We start from the raw sequence: 13,876 nt of genomic DNA, 5'->3' as shown, positions 1-13,876 counted from the left end.
GGTGACCACCAGTTCTGTAGCCCTTGATCCCTGGTAATGTGTGCATGGTGTGTTTTTGACTGAAGGTGACTTTTATGGTTTCCAGATTCAAAATTTATTTCGTATTTTGACCATATGTTTTGGCAATTGCTGTCATTTATCTCCTCATTTGGCTGTTCTCTCTGTTTGATATGGGATATTTTCCATACATATCCTATACTGTTGTTTTATTTCTTGACACTAAAATGGCTTGTACTGCACAGATGACTTGGTAAGACTCCAGCTCTTTTTCTAGAATTCTGGCAATAATTGTCCTATTGAAATTGAAACTCTTCTTGTGTAAAGTGTAACAGGCTTTTTTTGTTAGGGATGATGTCAGCATGAGAGATGGCCTCAAGGAGCCATTAAAAGAACATAGGACTTTTGACTGTTGGACTTTATTGACTTTTCCCCTCAGTAAAATACAGTTCTGTGGAAGACAGATCAGTGTCTGCAGTGATATGAGGCATATTTGATGACTTTACTGTGCATTCTGATGAAGCTGCGTCTGAGTGCCATAAATACGGAGCCACTCTATTAAGAGTGTCAGAGAAATGCAGTAATAATAGGCATAAAATTTTATAGAAATGCTTGCCTTTCTCTGAGAGTAATTGGCCTTTTTATGTGAAATTACTCACTTTGCTTTCTAGGACCTTTGAATTTTCAGTTCTGGTTTGTGCTGGTTTGTTTCTAACTCTCCCCTTAAGACATTTCTGAAATGTATTCGCAGCTAACATTATTTTTTTATTGTCTGTCCATGTATTGCTGACCTTAATATATCATTCTATTTAAACTGCTTGTGGGAAAAAAGGGAGTAAGGCAATGCATTTCAAACTGATTGGTGAAATGTATAGGGGGAATATGCAAAACTAACATGATAATTGGTAAATAGCAGCTGTTATATTAGCTGACATATTTACATGTGAAAATACTTGCAGGTGAAGAATTTTATGTCCAATATTAAGATTAATTGAAATAAAATAGATGAATGGTGAAAATATAAAGTCTTTGGTGGTTGTGTTTTACATTTCCAGCCCTCCTGACCAACGTACTCCTCCTGCCTTTATTCTTTGCCACATCTCCATCCCCAGGTTACAGTTTAGTCTCAGAGCCATTGGAATTGCTGAATATACAAGGTATTTCACTGATGGAGATGAAAGACAGAGCAGAGCATAAAGCAAAGTGACAGTACCATACAATCTTCCTCACTCGTGGTCTCTTCAGGTGTAGCTCTGATAGCTGTGAACAGATTGTTGAGGGTGGCCTGACAATGTAGTCAGTTGGTCTCATTCCTGCTCTCCTAGCACATTTTGTATTCCCTCAGTTGTCCTGACACCACTAACTGTAGTTGGTGTATTTGGGGTGCCTTAGCTGGTTGTGGGAGGACCAGCTTGGGAAGCATAAATGCATTTAAAGGGTGCTGTGCTGCCTTACAGGGGGTTTCTAGCCTGGCTCAGTCCTACCTAAGAGGAACTTGGTGCTCATCTGTCAGGAGTGTCATTGCCTATGCATTAGATTTTATATTAATCTGTAGTATGCCTTTATCCTCATTATCTGACCCTTATTTCCCCTTCCTTTTATGAATAACTGAAAGTTGACTATGGAATTTAAACTACAGACTGTGGTATCAAGTGTAGTATGTGAGAGTCTTATAATGAAATGGAGGAATTAGTATTTATCATCTCTTTGTTTACTTGTCTTTTTTTGTGAGCAGTTTTATGTGCAGCATAGTTTCTTGGCAAGAGTCTTTATTATTTTACGAAGCTGCTTCTGTGCAGTGTCTTATGTGCTTATTGCATGCTCCATGTTTTCCATGTAAAATTGGAAGAGTGGGAGAAATGAAGGAGATGATAATATGTGTGAAGACGTTGAAGCCCTTTGAGTGCTTACTGACCAGTCTCTGGACCATGAAAACAATGTGCTACTTTTAACTTGTGGCAGTAAGGAAATTAAAAGGTGCCTCATAAAACATGCAGCTTTCCCTCCTCTGGTAGAGAGCAGTCGTCTCCCCATTACAGCACTAGCTCAGCCCTTGCTCTGGAGGTGGCAGCTTGTGCTGTCTCCTGCACTGAAGTGTATTTTTTAATACAACTTAGTATGATATGAGGACAAGTATAGTGACATTAGCAAGCTTTTTAATTGAAAACAAGATAAAAATTATGTATTAAGTGACTTGACTTTCAAATTCAGCATTCCAACTCAAGCCTGCAAAAGAATCTCTTCAACTGAACTTTAATGAAGCCTGAGTATAGTTTCAGAAGACACTGTCCCAGCAGGTTGTAGAAGTTGCAGCACTTTACCACATTCATTCCTGTTCCAGTGCAGCAGCTCATCTCTCCTCTGCACTGTAAACCAGATCACTAAGAACAAGTAGCTGTAAGTTATGAACTGACAACCAGGTTAGTTCTGCCCCTGTGAACATGAGAAGTTATACTCGAGTCTGGAGTTGTCAGTTTTCTTGGAGTATTCATGGGAAAGTGAAGGGATGTAAAAGAAAATGAGGAATTGTTTCCAGATTGGGAAAGAGAGTCCATACAAGGGAGGTATGTTGATGTTTTTGATGGGAATATTCCCTATACTGGTATTCATTCTCCAGGAGCCTGAGCATGGAAACTGAGAAAAACAGATGTCTTAGATAAAAACAGATGATGAAGAAATACAGGAGAGGTGAATTTCATTTTGTGTGTCCTGGGATTGAGGACCTGAATCAAAGCAGCAAATCTGAACCATGTTATGATTCTAAGTGATGGTGTGGCAGTGAGACATTTACAAGATGAGCTTAATCTCCTTTGGTTTAGCCAAGATAGTTCCTTTAATGCTAGAAGAAAATGGAATGCTTAAGTAATGAAGACTTTGATCTGATTCAATTCAAAGTAATGTCTGCTTACGAAATCCTGATGAAAGATCTTCTTTCAAAAGTTTTCTTCTCCTCTGTCTTTTACTCAACCTTTTTGTAAAGGCAAAACTTCAACTTGTTTGTCATTGTGCAGATAACAGCTACTCTAAGGAAACTGCTGCCAAAGGAAGTCACTGCCCTCAAATATCCACTAGAGACAGTTCATGTAAGTCCTCCCCAGATTAGCTTCAGGCAAAATTTGCAAGAGTAGTTTAAACAACTTCAGAAATCATGTGAGCTAACTTGACGGTTTTTCTGCCTGATGGGAATTGGGAAATGCTCACACAAGCGTTGCAGAATCAGTGGCTCACAGCAAAGGGCTGGTGAGGAGGATCCAATAGAGGGGATAATTTTAAACCAGTGAAGTCGGATCCCAGAGGGTGGGGCCTCCAAGGCTTTCAGATACCATTTTAAAATGTCTTTGTTACACTAGAATAAAAGGCTAGACACGCAGGTTTCATGCTATGATTTGACTTTTTGGTTTTATTTGTTAGTTTTAAATAACCAAAGGAGTATGTTTGGGTCAAACCAAAATTGCTTCCTTTAAAGCAGTTTTATCAATGAAGGGGTGTGTGCTGCCTTACCAGCTTTCTAGGTGTAGTCCAGAGGCTGCTTTCCTTGAAGATAAATACTATGTGTATTTAAGTTTTGCACAAAAAACTCCAGGAACCTGCAATGCAGGCCAGTAGGAACTGAGCTTCCCCAATTTAACTGGACTTGGTGAGCTGAGACTCTGCTTTGTTTCCTCAGTGTTGGATCTTTTGCAACATTTGTTCTCCAACTTTCACTTAGTTTAGTTTGTTGGGCTTTAAGTTTTAGGGCTGTTTGAAAGAGAATCATGATTCTGCTGTAGGCTGGGTGCCAGGTTTAGTGAGGAAAAGGGAATGAAATTGCTAGAAGAGAGCAGAGCATATGTAAAAACTTCTTTAACCGCAAACCCCATGTGAAGGGGCTCGAATTAGTTCCTGTTTTCAAACAAATTTCCACTTTGCATCATCTCTGCTGTAGCAGTACATGAGTTGCAGTTTGTATTCTGTGTGTAATCTGTCCCATTGTTTACTGGCAGGTCATAAGGCCCAGCTGGCAGGTCATATGACTTCCTTCTGCCTCCTTTTTAAAGCTTCTGAATTCCTTTCCATGCTCATCTGCAAAGTGGTTTCATCTCGTTCCTGAAGTGTTTGCTTCACTCCACCGTGTGCCATCCTTAAAATACCATGCTGTGCACACAAGGACATACCATGTGCACAGGTACGTGTCCATAATGAGCAAAACCTGGGAATAAATCCCTGATCGTAACCCTGTATTTGCTACTCTGAAAAGACATATTTATTAGAAGTGTGTGTGAGTTAAGGAACCAAAAAAGGTGCAGTTTCATGGTTGTTATTGACCCTTGTCCAAATCCCAGCTGTTGCCAAAAGTCATGGTCTCGTTCTTCCCCACTCATCTTCATCCTCTCCCTTGTATTGATGTTAGAGATTACACAATTGCAGCATGAACTGGATCACACCTCAGAAGGGCTGAAAACTATTTGTGGCCTTGGTTTTTTTTCAGGATTTGTTCTCAGTAATGAGACACAACTGGCTGTGTGGGCACAGTCGGGAGTGTTGGCACAGGGGAGAGGATGGTAACACATGGCCAGTAAGGAATTGCTCCATGGCTTAGAGTGGCTGACTGTGAAGCCAGGGTCTACACTGAATAATGAATAAATAATACTTGACATAGCAGTTTGATCCATTTAGGCTACAGATTTTTCTGCTCTAGAGCCAACTAGAGGAAAAGCAACTGGAAATGATGGAATATGAAGTGCTCCACAAACTGGAGCTTGTCACTCCTTCCTGCTCTCCAGTGACCACACAAGAACAACTCTATGATGGTGTTCTGTATTTCCACTGTTGTTTTTTGGTCCATGCAAAAGGAAAATGAAATTATTTCACAGAGGAAGTGGCATTGTATTCCATGTCGTTACTCTCATTAGGTTGTTTATCCTCTTCTTGCAGTCCTCGGGTGATCTGCTCCACTGAGACATTGTGCTTTCCTTGAGATCATGCTTTCTTGTCAGTGGCCATACAGCAGCTGACGTAAGTGCAGGACTATAAAATATGTGCTTGTGTTTAGTCAGTGTTTTTTGTGGTGACACCTGTGCAGTTTTCCTTCATGTGTAAAAGAGAAAGCTAAACTACAGCAAATATGCATTAAAATCATGTGGAGAGAAAAAAGGGAGGGAGAATGGGAGTTGGTGCTTAGAATCTTCTGTTTTCCTCTTTGATCCCAAGTATGACTGAGTTTTCTTATTTAGTATAATTAAAGTTCTTACAGGTCTTTGTACATAGATTTTTCTAGTCTTAACAGCAAATAGTGAATGTTGCAGAGACTGGCCAGGTAAGAGAGTTGTACTTGATTCATTTTTTTGTTTTTATGTGATGTGTTTTAATGGAGAGGAGTTGAAGAGGCAACTTAATGCTAAAGAAACCTAGTGTAGTTCAAGGAATTTGGAAGCCAAAACTCCATTGTGTGACTGTTCTTAAGATGCTCCTGAATTAGAAAACAAAAAAGCTAGCCAGGTTTCATTTGGTAATGTAGGAAAAGGCAAGGTTGAAGGAAAAGGCAAGTGCTTTGGCCGTAGTTCTCACTTCACTAAAATTGCTTTAAGTAAGGGATTTGTGGGAGTTCTTCAGAGAAGTGAGAGGTTTTCTTGTTTTTAAAAACCTTTGGCAAGAAGCTTTGTTATTTGTATTGAATGTTCCAAAATAAAAGTGTAGCCAGAGGAAACAGCATCTGTGAAACTTTGATCCACACATCTGAAACTTGACAATGATTTGGCAGTGATTTGAAACAGGTTTTATAAAGGACAGTTGAGCAGCCTTGGTTAAAAGCTACAAACCTTGTATTTAGCACAAAAGGCAGGAAATCTAGAGAGCCTATTTCAGTATGACCTGTAATCTTTCCATTTGTGTTGCATGTCATGCAGTACAACCTCAGGTTGATGAAGGTTTTGGTGGTCAGCACCTCTCGTTCCAGACACAGCACCACCAGGTCGACAGTTGGAAGAAACTACTAACCTTTGCCTCCTTTTCTGTAACTGCAGAAATCCCACCTTGTGCACGTGGCAAAAAACAGCAGGTTGGAGATTCTCAGTTACAAAATGTTAGTTTGTGGAAATGGTTAAAATGCAGTTTAGTGCTGTTGGTGCTGCTGCTAAGTGGGAATGTGATTGTGCATATCAAGAATGGATCTGCTGAGAATTGAAATGTGGTAAGTGTATCAAGGATGGATCACATGTCTAAGTCTTGTTTTCTTTCATGAAATATTGGAAATTGAAACTGGAAATTCTGTATTTCATTACAGGGCTACAGAAAGTATGTAAGTGAAAACAGTCTTCATTATGCTGTTACTCGGGTATTGCAGCTTGGGCAGTGGTGCTGTCCTCGGCAGTGGGTATTCCCTAGGGAAAACAAAGGAACAGACACATTTTAGTTCAGTAAATGCCACCTTCTTTCATTGTAACTTAATAGGTTTACACAATACATGGGAAAATAGTTGGGAAAAGTTCAGGTTTGACAGGACTGGCAGGTAGAAGGTGAGTCAGGAGATGACATTTCTGAGGTTTGTTTTAAATTAGGGTATGAGAGAAGTGGTAGTTCTGTATCACAGCAGGCAGGAAGAGGTAAAGTCACCCCTCCTGTGTCAGGAAATCCTCCAGGTGTGAAATGAAGCTTGAAGGATGCCAACATTTCAGTGCTTAGAAAGAAAAATGCTCCCAGTAACTGAGTACAGGGACCAACAGCATCAGAAGTTTATCACAGAGCTATTCTCTTACAATGACTTCTAATTTTCTTGTGCAAGAAAAGTCGGTACTGTAATACCAATAGTTCATCTGCCTAGGGCTATGCTTTCATTTTATTAATTTTAGTTTAGAAGTTTTATGGGAATGTTTCCTAAAAGTCGGCAGGATCACAAGCATTGCTGCTCTTAGATTTTCAAGTTCTGAAACATTTGAGAGGTGAAAAAAATCAGTTCATAAACCCGGGATGAATGTGAATGAATTTATTTGCCTAACACAATGAGAAGCAGAAGGTGGAGTTGAGGTTTACGTAACAATGTGCTTCAAATGCATTTGGAAATATAGTTGTTGTAATAGAGTTGATTCTAAATGGCAGAATTGAGCAATGAAATAGCATCCCATTCCTCAAAAGGATGGGTTTAGTGACCTTATCTGACAGGTCCTGTACCTAAGCAGTTAACTTCCAGGGAGCAGGAACTGTAAACGAGCTGTTCCCTGTTGCATTCCATATCATCGAGGTTACATCAACTACTTCAAGGATATTCTTCAGTGTAATGATGTTTTTGTTGTTATCAGTGTGAAACTGTGGAGTTTGCTTCTGGTCTTTAAGTCGTGTATGTGAAAAAAATAGTCTGTTTACACAGTTCCAGATCCTGGTATTTCTTCTTGAACAGCTGTACTTTGTCCCCTTACAGCACTTCATGCTGCCTTTTGCCTTCTGTCGCCATGCTGGCTGTCAGCCTCCTGGTCATTGATTGGCTTATCTAATTATTTATATGAAAATATGTTTTCCTCTGTCAGCTGCAGGCTCATATGTCTTAGATTTGTCTGTTACTAAAGAAAAGCTGTGCGTGTGCTTTCGAGCTACACCACACGCTTCATAGTTTTTGGGACAGCAGAACGTTTTCTTGCCCTGCAAACGAAGCCGTTCTAGTTGAGGGCAGCCCATAAGCCACCAGTGTCACCATCAGGATTCACAGATACCAGAGTTGTTGCATCACTGAAGCACGTTGGTGGCTGATGTCACGCAGCTGCAGCTGGGGTGTTCTAGAAGCCACCACGCTACGTCGTGGGTGGGAGCCCACAGCGTAGAGCTGCTGACAGTGTCACAGTCTCTCTTACATCAGTGTGTTGCCAGCGGGTGTTGTGGTGGTTGCTGACATTTGGATTTGAATAGACAGCCAGAAATCCAGGCTTTGCTGGTTTAAATTAAAAAAATAATAATAATAAAAAAAATTCAAAGTGTGTGGGGAACACATGCAGATCTCTGGTAACAAAGGGCAGATTTTTGTCAACCAAATTTTGTAGCACAGCTCAGGTCTAGAACTGGCCTTCACTGTAGTTAATTGGAATGAGAACCGAAGCCTATTCCCATGCAACAGGATTAGTGGACTGATCACATTAGCATCTCGTGATGAATTGGAATTCACCACCACCCAGCTGGTTTGAGTGCCAGCAACAGTTGAGCTGCAGCTCCCTCCCTTTATCATGTATGTAATGGGTTAAGGTACCCCATGCCTTGAATAGTGCATCTTTATGCATCACTGATTTTCCTTTGGAGGCGAAATTTGTGTTACAGCTGAAGTTAAAAATGTGTGAACACGGCCCTGCTAATGTCTAATGTTAGAGGAACATTTTTTGAACAGGAAGAGTTTACATTTAATGCCAAATGATGCAGTTTTAAGCATGGTGTGTTCTCTAGTCTCATTTGACATCGGATTTACCGGCTTTCTGAACAGAATCCCAGTTAAAATGGAAAAGGTCAGCGATCTAACTCTGCTCTGAGATTTCATTTTGTATCTGTACTGTTGGCTTTTTTATCTTTCTCAAAGACCTTAGTTCCAAAGAATGCTTCGCCATTGCCAAAATTCCACATGATCTTGCCTTCAAGGAAACACATCCATTTTTAGCAAAGTAGGAGAGCCTTTCTTTAGTGTAGATTTCTGGTAACAGTGATTTTGACCCATGAAATGTGAACACAAGTCAAATTATAACAGCTGTATTTCACTCATGTGCTTATTCATAGTGAAATTCAGCATTTGTGCTTTCGGGGGGAATTAGTCATTTGTTTTTTGCATTTTAAGGTATGAGAAGCAGAAAGGGTGTGCACATACATGTTAAAGGAAAAAATCTGCATCACACTGATTATTTCTTGCTTGTTAAAAAATATGAAAAATAATATCTCACTACAACATTCATTATTTTCTCTGAGAAATAAAAATATTAGCAGAAATTTTAGTTTACACAGTAATTTGTACTGTAACACCTTTTTTTTCCTGGTTGTTGAAGTCATTTTATGTATACAATAGCAGAAGAATATCACTAAAATAAGTCTCCATTGACAGGATATTTTAAATAAAATACCTTAGTTTTTTCCTTTACCTCACACTTTCTCTTTTGGAAAAGCACCAGCCAGTGCTGTACTGCAGGGCAACATATATGTGAATATATAACCAATCACTGGAATGCTTTTGCTTTTCTTCTGGTTTTGTTAGAGCTGTGCCTTTCATTCAGGTGTTTTTGGGAAGAAGGTGGGAAAGAGGATTTTGAATTCTTTCATGCAGTGACTGTTATATTCTCTGCCTCATTTCTGGTCCCATCGAAGGTCCACTTTCTGGCATGGAGGAGGATTCCAGAGAAACTGGACCAAAATAAAAAAATGTCAGTGAATCTTAGGGATGCTGTGTTGTGGACTTTGGGAAATTTAAATACTCGTAAGAGGTTTGCAATGGGACAGGGAGGGGATTGCAGAAAAAAGCAGTTCTTCATTTACAGATACAGAACTGACACTGTATTTTGCTTCTGTGTAATTCTCCAGGTACTCTTGTTTTAGCTTAATTGTTTGGGGTTTTTTTATTCCCTAGTGCTTGCCTGTTTTTGTGACCCTGGCAGACCCTCCCTCCTGGCTCCCTATTTGGACACATGGAATCATGGATGCTGTGTGTAAGACAGCATTCTCATGGCCATCACGAGTAAAAATGCTGCAAAGTTATTAATCAAACCTGTAATTGGTTAGACCCATTTTGAATTATGTAAGAGACTATACTGCAGCATCAAAATTCAGCTCTGGTTTAATCTGTTTTCCACTGAATGTCTCCTGCTAAATAGAAATGCCAAGTTTTAGAAATCACTGTAGATTGAGAGAAGTCTGGAAAAAGTTAGTCATTGCTGCTAAACAGCTCTGGTGTCTCTTTTCTATCACACACTGAGCTCATTTGTTGTTTAAAAAGTATATTTTCATTTCTTCATACCTAATGTTGTTTTTGCAGAGAGTTATTTCTTTAGAAATACTAAATCATAGCTCAGAATATGTGAAGTTCTTGACTAGTTCAAGCCTTATGGTCTGCACAATATGTAAAAAGTAGTTTTTAAATGTTCTTTGGTAATATAAAGTGAAACAAAAAGCAATTGAGAATTCTCATGTTTGAGGGTAAACCTTTCCAAACCAGTTGAAAGAAACTTTTTATTTGCCACTCCTCTGCCAGAAAATAGGACTCACTACTTGGGAAGCCTATTTCTCTGTTAAAATGGGTTGTATTCAAACTGCCTTTGCCAGCACAGCTGTGTGATGGAGGGATAAAGCTGTGAGCTGAAGGATGTTAGTGTGTTGTGAGAGAAGAGGTGGAATTCATTTCCATCTTCCAGGGTCCCTGAGAAAAACATTTACACCTTATATGTAAATCAGTGTTGTAATAATTCTTTAAATAGGCACTTAGGCATCTAGTCAATGTGGAAGCCAAGTATTTTTTCTAAATTACTCTTGCTTGTTGTCTCTGAAATAATTTGCATCCTTCTCCCTTTCTTAGACAGTAACATACAATTGTACTGTGGAACCTCATGGAAAGCTGTGTGGATCGCAGATAACTCCAGTGACTGCAAACACTTACTAGAAACTTTACTGGATACATAGCTTATGTTGAGGAGAAGTGTGTTTGTTTGAAAAATCTCTCTTCTCCTGTTACATTTACAACAACATTGGCACACGGAGAGATCCCATTAGGAATGTCACAATTTCGGACACCCCATTGTTGCACAGTCTTAGCACTATTACTCTGCTTTAAATCTCCTGCAGTGATACAACCTGGAGGAGAGGAAGGTTGGAGTTTGCTGTCATTTTCACTAAATCATTAATGAGAATTAAGCTGTGGAAGTAAAGCAGAAGAAATCCTAGGACAGACAAGTGTATTATCAGAAATGGCTTGTGCAAAATAAGTGTCCATTGCATAAATTCACAGAATATGCTGAGTTTGAGGGACCCACAAGGATCATCGAGTCCAACTCTTAGCCCTGTACAGGACCATCCCCAAGAGTCACACCGTGTGCCTGAGAGTGTCATCCAAACACTTCTTGAACTCTGGCAGGCTTGGTGCTGTGACCACTGCCCTGTACAATTCTAGTACAATTCCCTTGGAAGTGTATGCTGTGTCCCTGTAGGACACACACAATTACTTTATTGACTCCTTTACTATCTGCAGATCCTTAAGGAGGTTCTGATCGATCCGACTCATTTGCTGCTTCCACTTAGGCTGGAGTTCAGTGAGTGCTTTAAATCTCCAAAAGTAATCCCTGGCACCAGAACAGGGATTCTGCTGCCTGCACTGACGTTTCTCCCTGGTGCTGGCATAGGGTTTATGGGGCTGTGTGGTGAGGTGATCAGAAAAACTGCTGAATTTAATTCTGGTAAGATTCTCCCACACACTCCGGCAATGCAAAGAGCCTGGGACAAGCAGTAGAGGTAGGAAAACTCTGGTTTGGCAGTAGCAGGAAGCAGGATCCATCACAGTGATGCATTTATCTGATGTTTTGTCTGAATTAGCATATGGTAAGATCAGGATGTTTATAGAGCCTGCCTTTAGCAATCTATGTGAGTGCAAGTTTTTCTTCACTCTTAGAAGAAAAGAAAAACAAGGATAAAAGGTCTTTTTCACAAAAAAAAAAAAAATAAAAGGGAGGCAAAAATCTCGAACTGTTTTCTGTCATAGAACAATAAAACAATTCTAGATATGCAATGCAGACTTACTGCTGACAACTTGTATTATTTTGTAGTTTTAACTCCCACTATTAGAGCCGTTGGAAATGTTCATTTAAAAGTTGTTTTTTCAAAATCGCGTTCAGACGAGTTCAAGCTGAGATCATGTTTGAACCTGATACCAGCTGCAAAGAAGTACTTGGTGTGGTTTGGGGGTTTTGGGGGGGTTTTTTGTTTCTTTATTTTGGTTTTGTGGTTTTTTTTAATTTATTCTTTATTTTTTAATTTTATTCTTTTTTTAATTGTCATTGCTGAACAGACAAGGAGTTTAATTCCCTTCTTGTTATGATGGATTAGTGCACCCAGCAACGTATGTCCATCATAGCCCCTGCTGTAGTGAGCTTCAGTCTTACCTGGAGGTTGGGTAATGAGGTTCCTTCCCACTTTTGTACTAAAGCTCATGGGTTTTATCTACAAAGTTTTTCATAGTGATTCTTCCTACTGAGATTTTTAATTACTGGTTATTTATCGGTAGTAGCTCATGGTCTGTTCTAAGCATCAAGGCAGACCTAGAGTCGGTTCAAGCTGCACTTGGGAGTGTTCTCCTTGGACAACCTAGAGCAGTGTGCAATGGAACAATTTCTCCAAGGAGGGCTTTTTTACTTTGGAAAAGCTTCCCTTTACAAAAAAAAACCCATAAAAATAATGTCAAGAGACACAAGACGTATCTTCATTGGCAGTATTTAAAAAGTAATCTGTATTGTATGGTTCCTTCATGGAATAAAGATACAGAAATTAGTATGTCAATTTATTGTATGTATTTTGATGTGGTAGCTTTTGTCCTCTTATGTTGATGAGAAGTTCAAAACAAATAAAGAAAATAGCAATTAAATGTGGATTTATTTTTTTTTTTAATAATTCATAACACTGATTTAGGTTACATGGGTTTTTGCAATGAATGTCTGCCCCCCCTTAAAAATACTGAGGTGAAGCATCAGCTTAGCAAACAGTTCTCTGTGGGAACTCCCTGCTGACAGAAGGTGCTTGAGATCGGAGCATTGCTCCTGCCAGGACTTGGAGCTGGGTGTGTTAGGAAGTGGGAGCTCTGTGTGTGTGTCTGTGAGAACAGCCCTTTGGCATTTATAATCAGCAGCTTTCCTTAACCTTTAAAGAAAAAAAGAACCCTTTGCAAGTGCGTTTGAAGGACAGCTTTTGAAGGACAGTACTGCTGATGGATGTTTTATACCTGTAGACTGATGATTGGAACTGTCTAAGGAAATGTTTTGATTCTTCAAATACAAACATGTCGTAGGAGATTTGGTTAAACTTCTGTCTCTTGCCAAGCAAGGAACTTGGTGAAGTTTTAAGGTAGCTTTACTGAATCTCTCTTTTTTCCCCTCCCTTCAGATCTGTCACGGAACAGACTGTCGGAGCTTCCAGCAGAAGCGTGTCACTTTGTCTCCCTCGAGAGTCTTAATTTGTACCAGAACTGCATTCGATACATCCCAGAGGCTGTTTTGAACTTACAGTCTTTAACATTTCTAAATATCAGGTAACAGTTGTCTTACAAATTTTGCTTTAGTATGAGTAGCCTGGGTTTGTAAATTTTGGTGCATTGTAAGTAGTGCCAACTTGCTGTGTAATCATCACGTTGTTGTGTTGTGTGTCATTGAATCAAAGCAACCTGGACCATTCTTAACCCACTTAGGTGGATCAGGGAACATGAGGATTAAGCAGCAGCTTTTAGAAGTGGAGTATGAACAAGTCTAATTCCAGTTTAAAGGAATAAATAAATAAATCCAGTAGTTTTCCTGTGAAGTACAGGCGTGCAGTCTGAAAAGAGATGATAGAGCTTTAGCGTGGTCTTTGCAATTCAGCTCGCTGCAGATGAATAAGGCTTATGCAATTTCCCTTTACCTTCACTGTACTGGTGGCTTTGAAAGATCTTTCTCAAGCATTAGCACTTCACTGCCAGCATTAAAAGCTAATTGCTGCAACTCGGCCCATCATGAAATTCAACTGTGTACAGCATCTTGCATTTGTAGAAGGTCTTTTAAGAGATGTGGAAAGTTTCTTGTCAGAAATTGGCAGAGATATTTATAAAAAAAAAAAAGGTCTCAGGCTATTCCCTTCTGGTGTTATAAGCACACTAAATTGGCAAAAGTATATTTCTTTATTTTCTTTTTTTAATTGATATGAAAATTGTACAAAT

The 13,876-nt window shown here is 39.5% G+C and overlaps 1 protein-coding gene across 1 annotated transcript in view; it reads left to right on the top strand.

Annotated features, from left to right (window-relative positions):
• LRCH3 (leucine rich repeats and calponin homology domain containing 3) overlaps positions 1 to 13,876 on the top strand; it is a 64,231-nt gene that overhangs the window by 12,837 nt on the left and 37,518 nt on the right. Inside the window, exon 2 of the mRNA XM_017810456.1 lies at positions 13,072 to 13,216. Within this exon, the coding sequence (XP_017665945.1) occupies positions 13,072 to 13,216 (145 nt within the window). The remainder of the gene's footprint in view (positions 1 to 13,071; positions 13,217 to 13,876) is intronic.

This window comes from Lepidothrix coronata, unplaced genomic scaffold, assembly GCF_001604755.1.
Source record: "Lepidothrix coronata isolate B3197 unplaced genomic scaffold, Lepidothrix_coronata-1.0 Scaffold29, whole genome shotgun sequence".
Classification (NCBI taxonomy): Eukaryota; Metazoa; Chordata; class Aves; order Passeriformes; family Pipridae; genus Lepidothrix; species Lepidothrix coronata.
The sequence above is the reverse complement of the archived record's forward strand: the minus strand, read 5'-3'. Positions and strand labels throughout refer to the sequence as shown.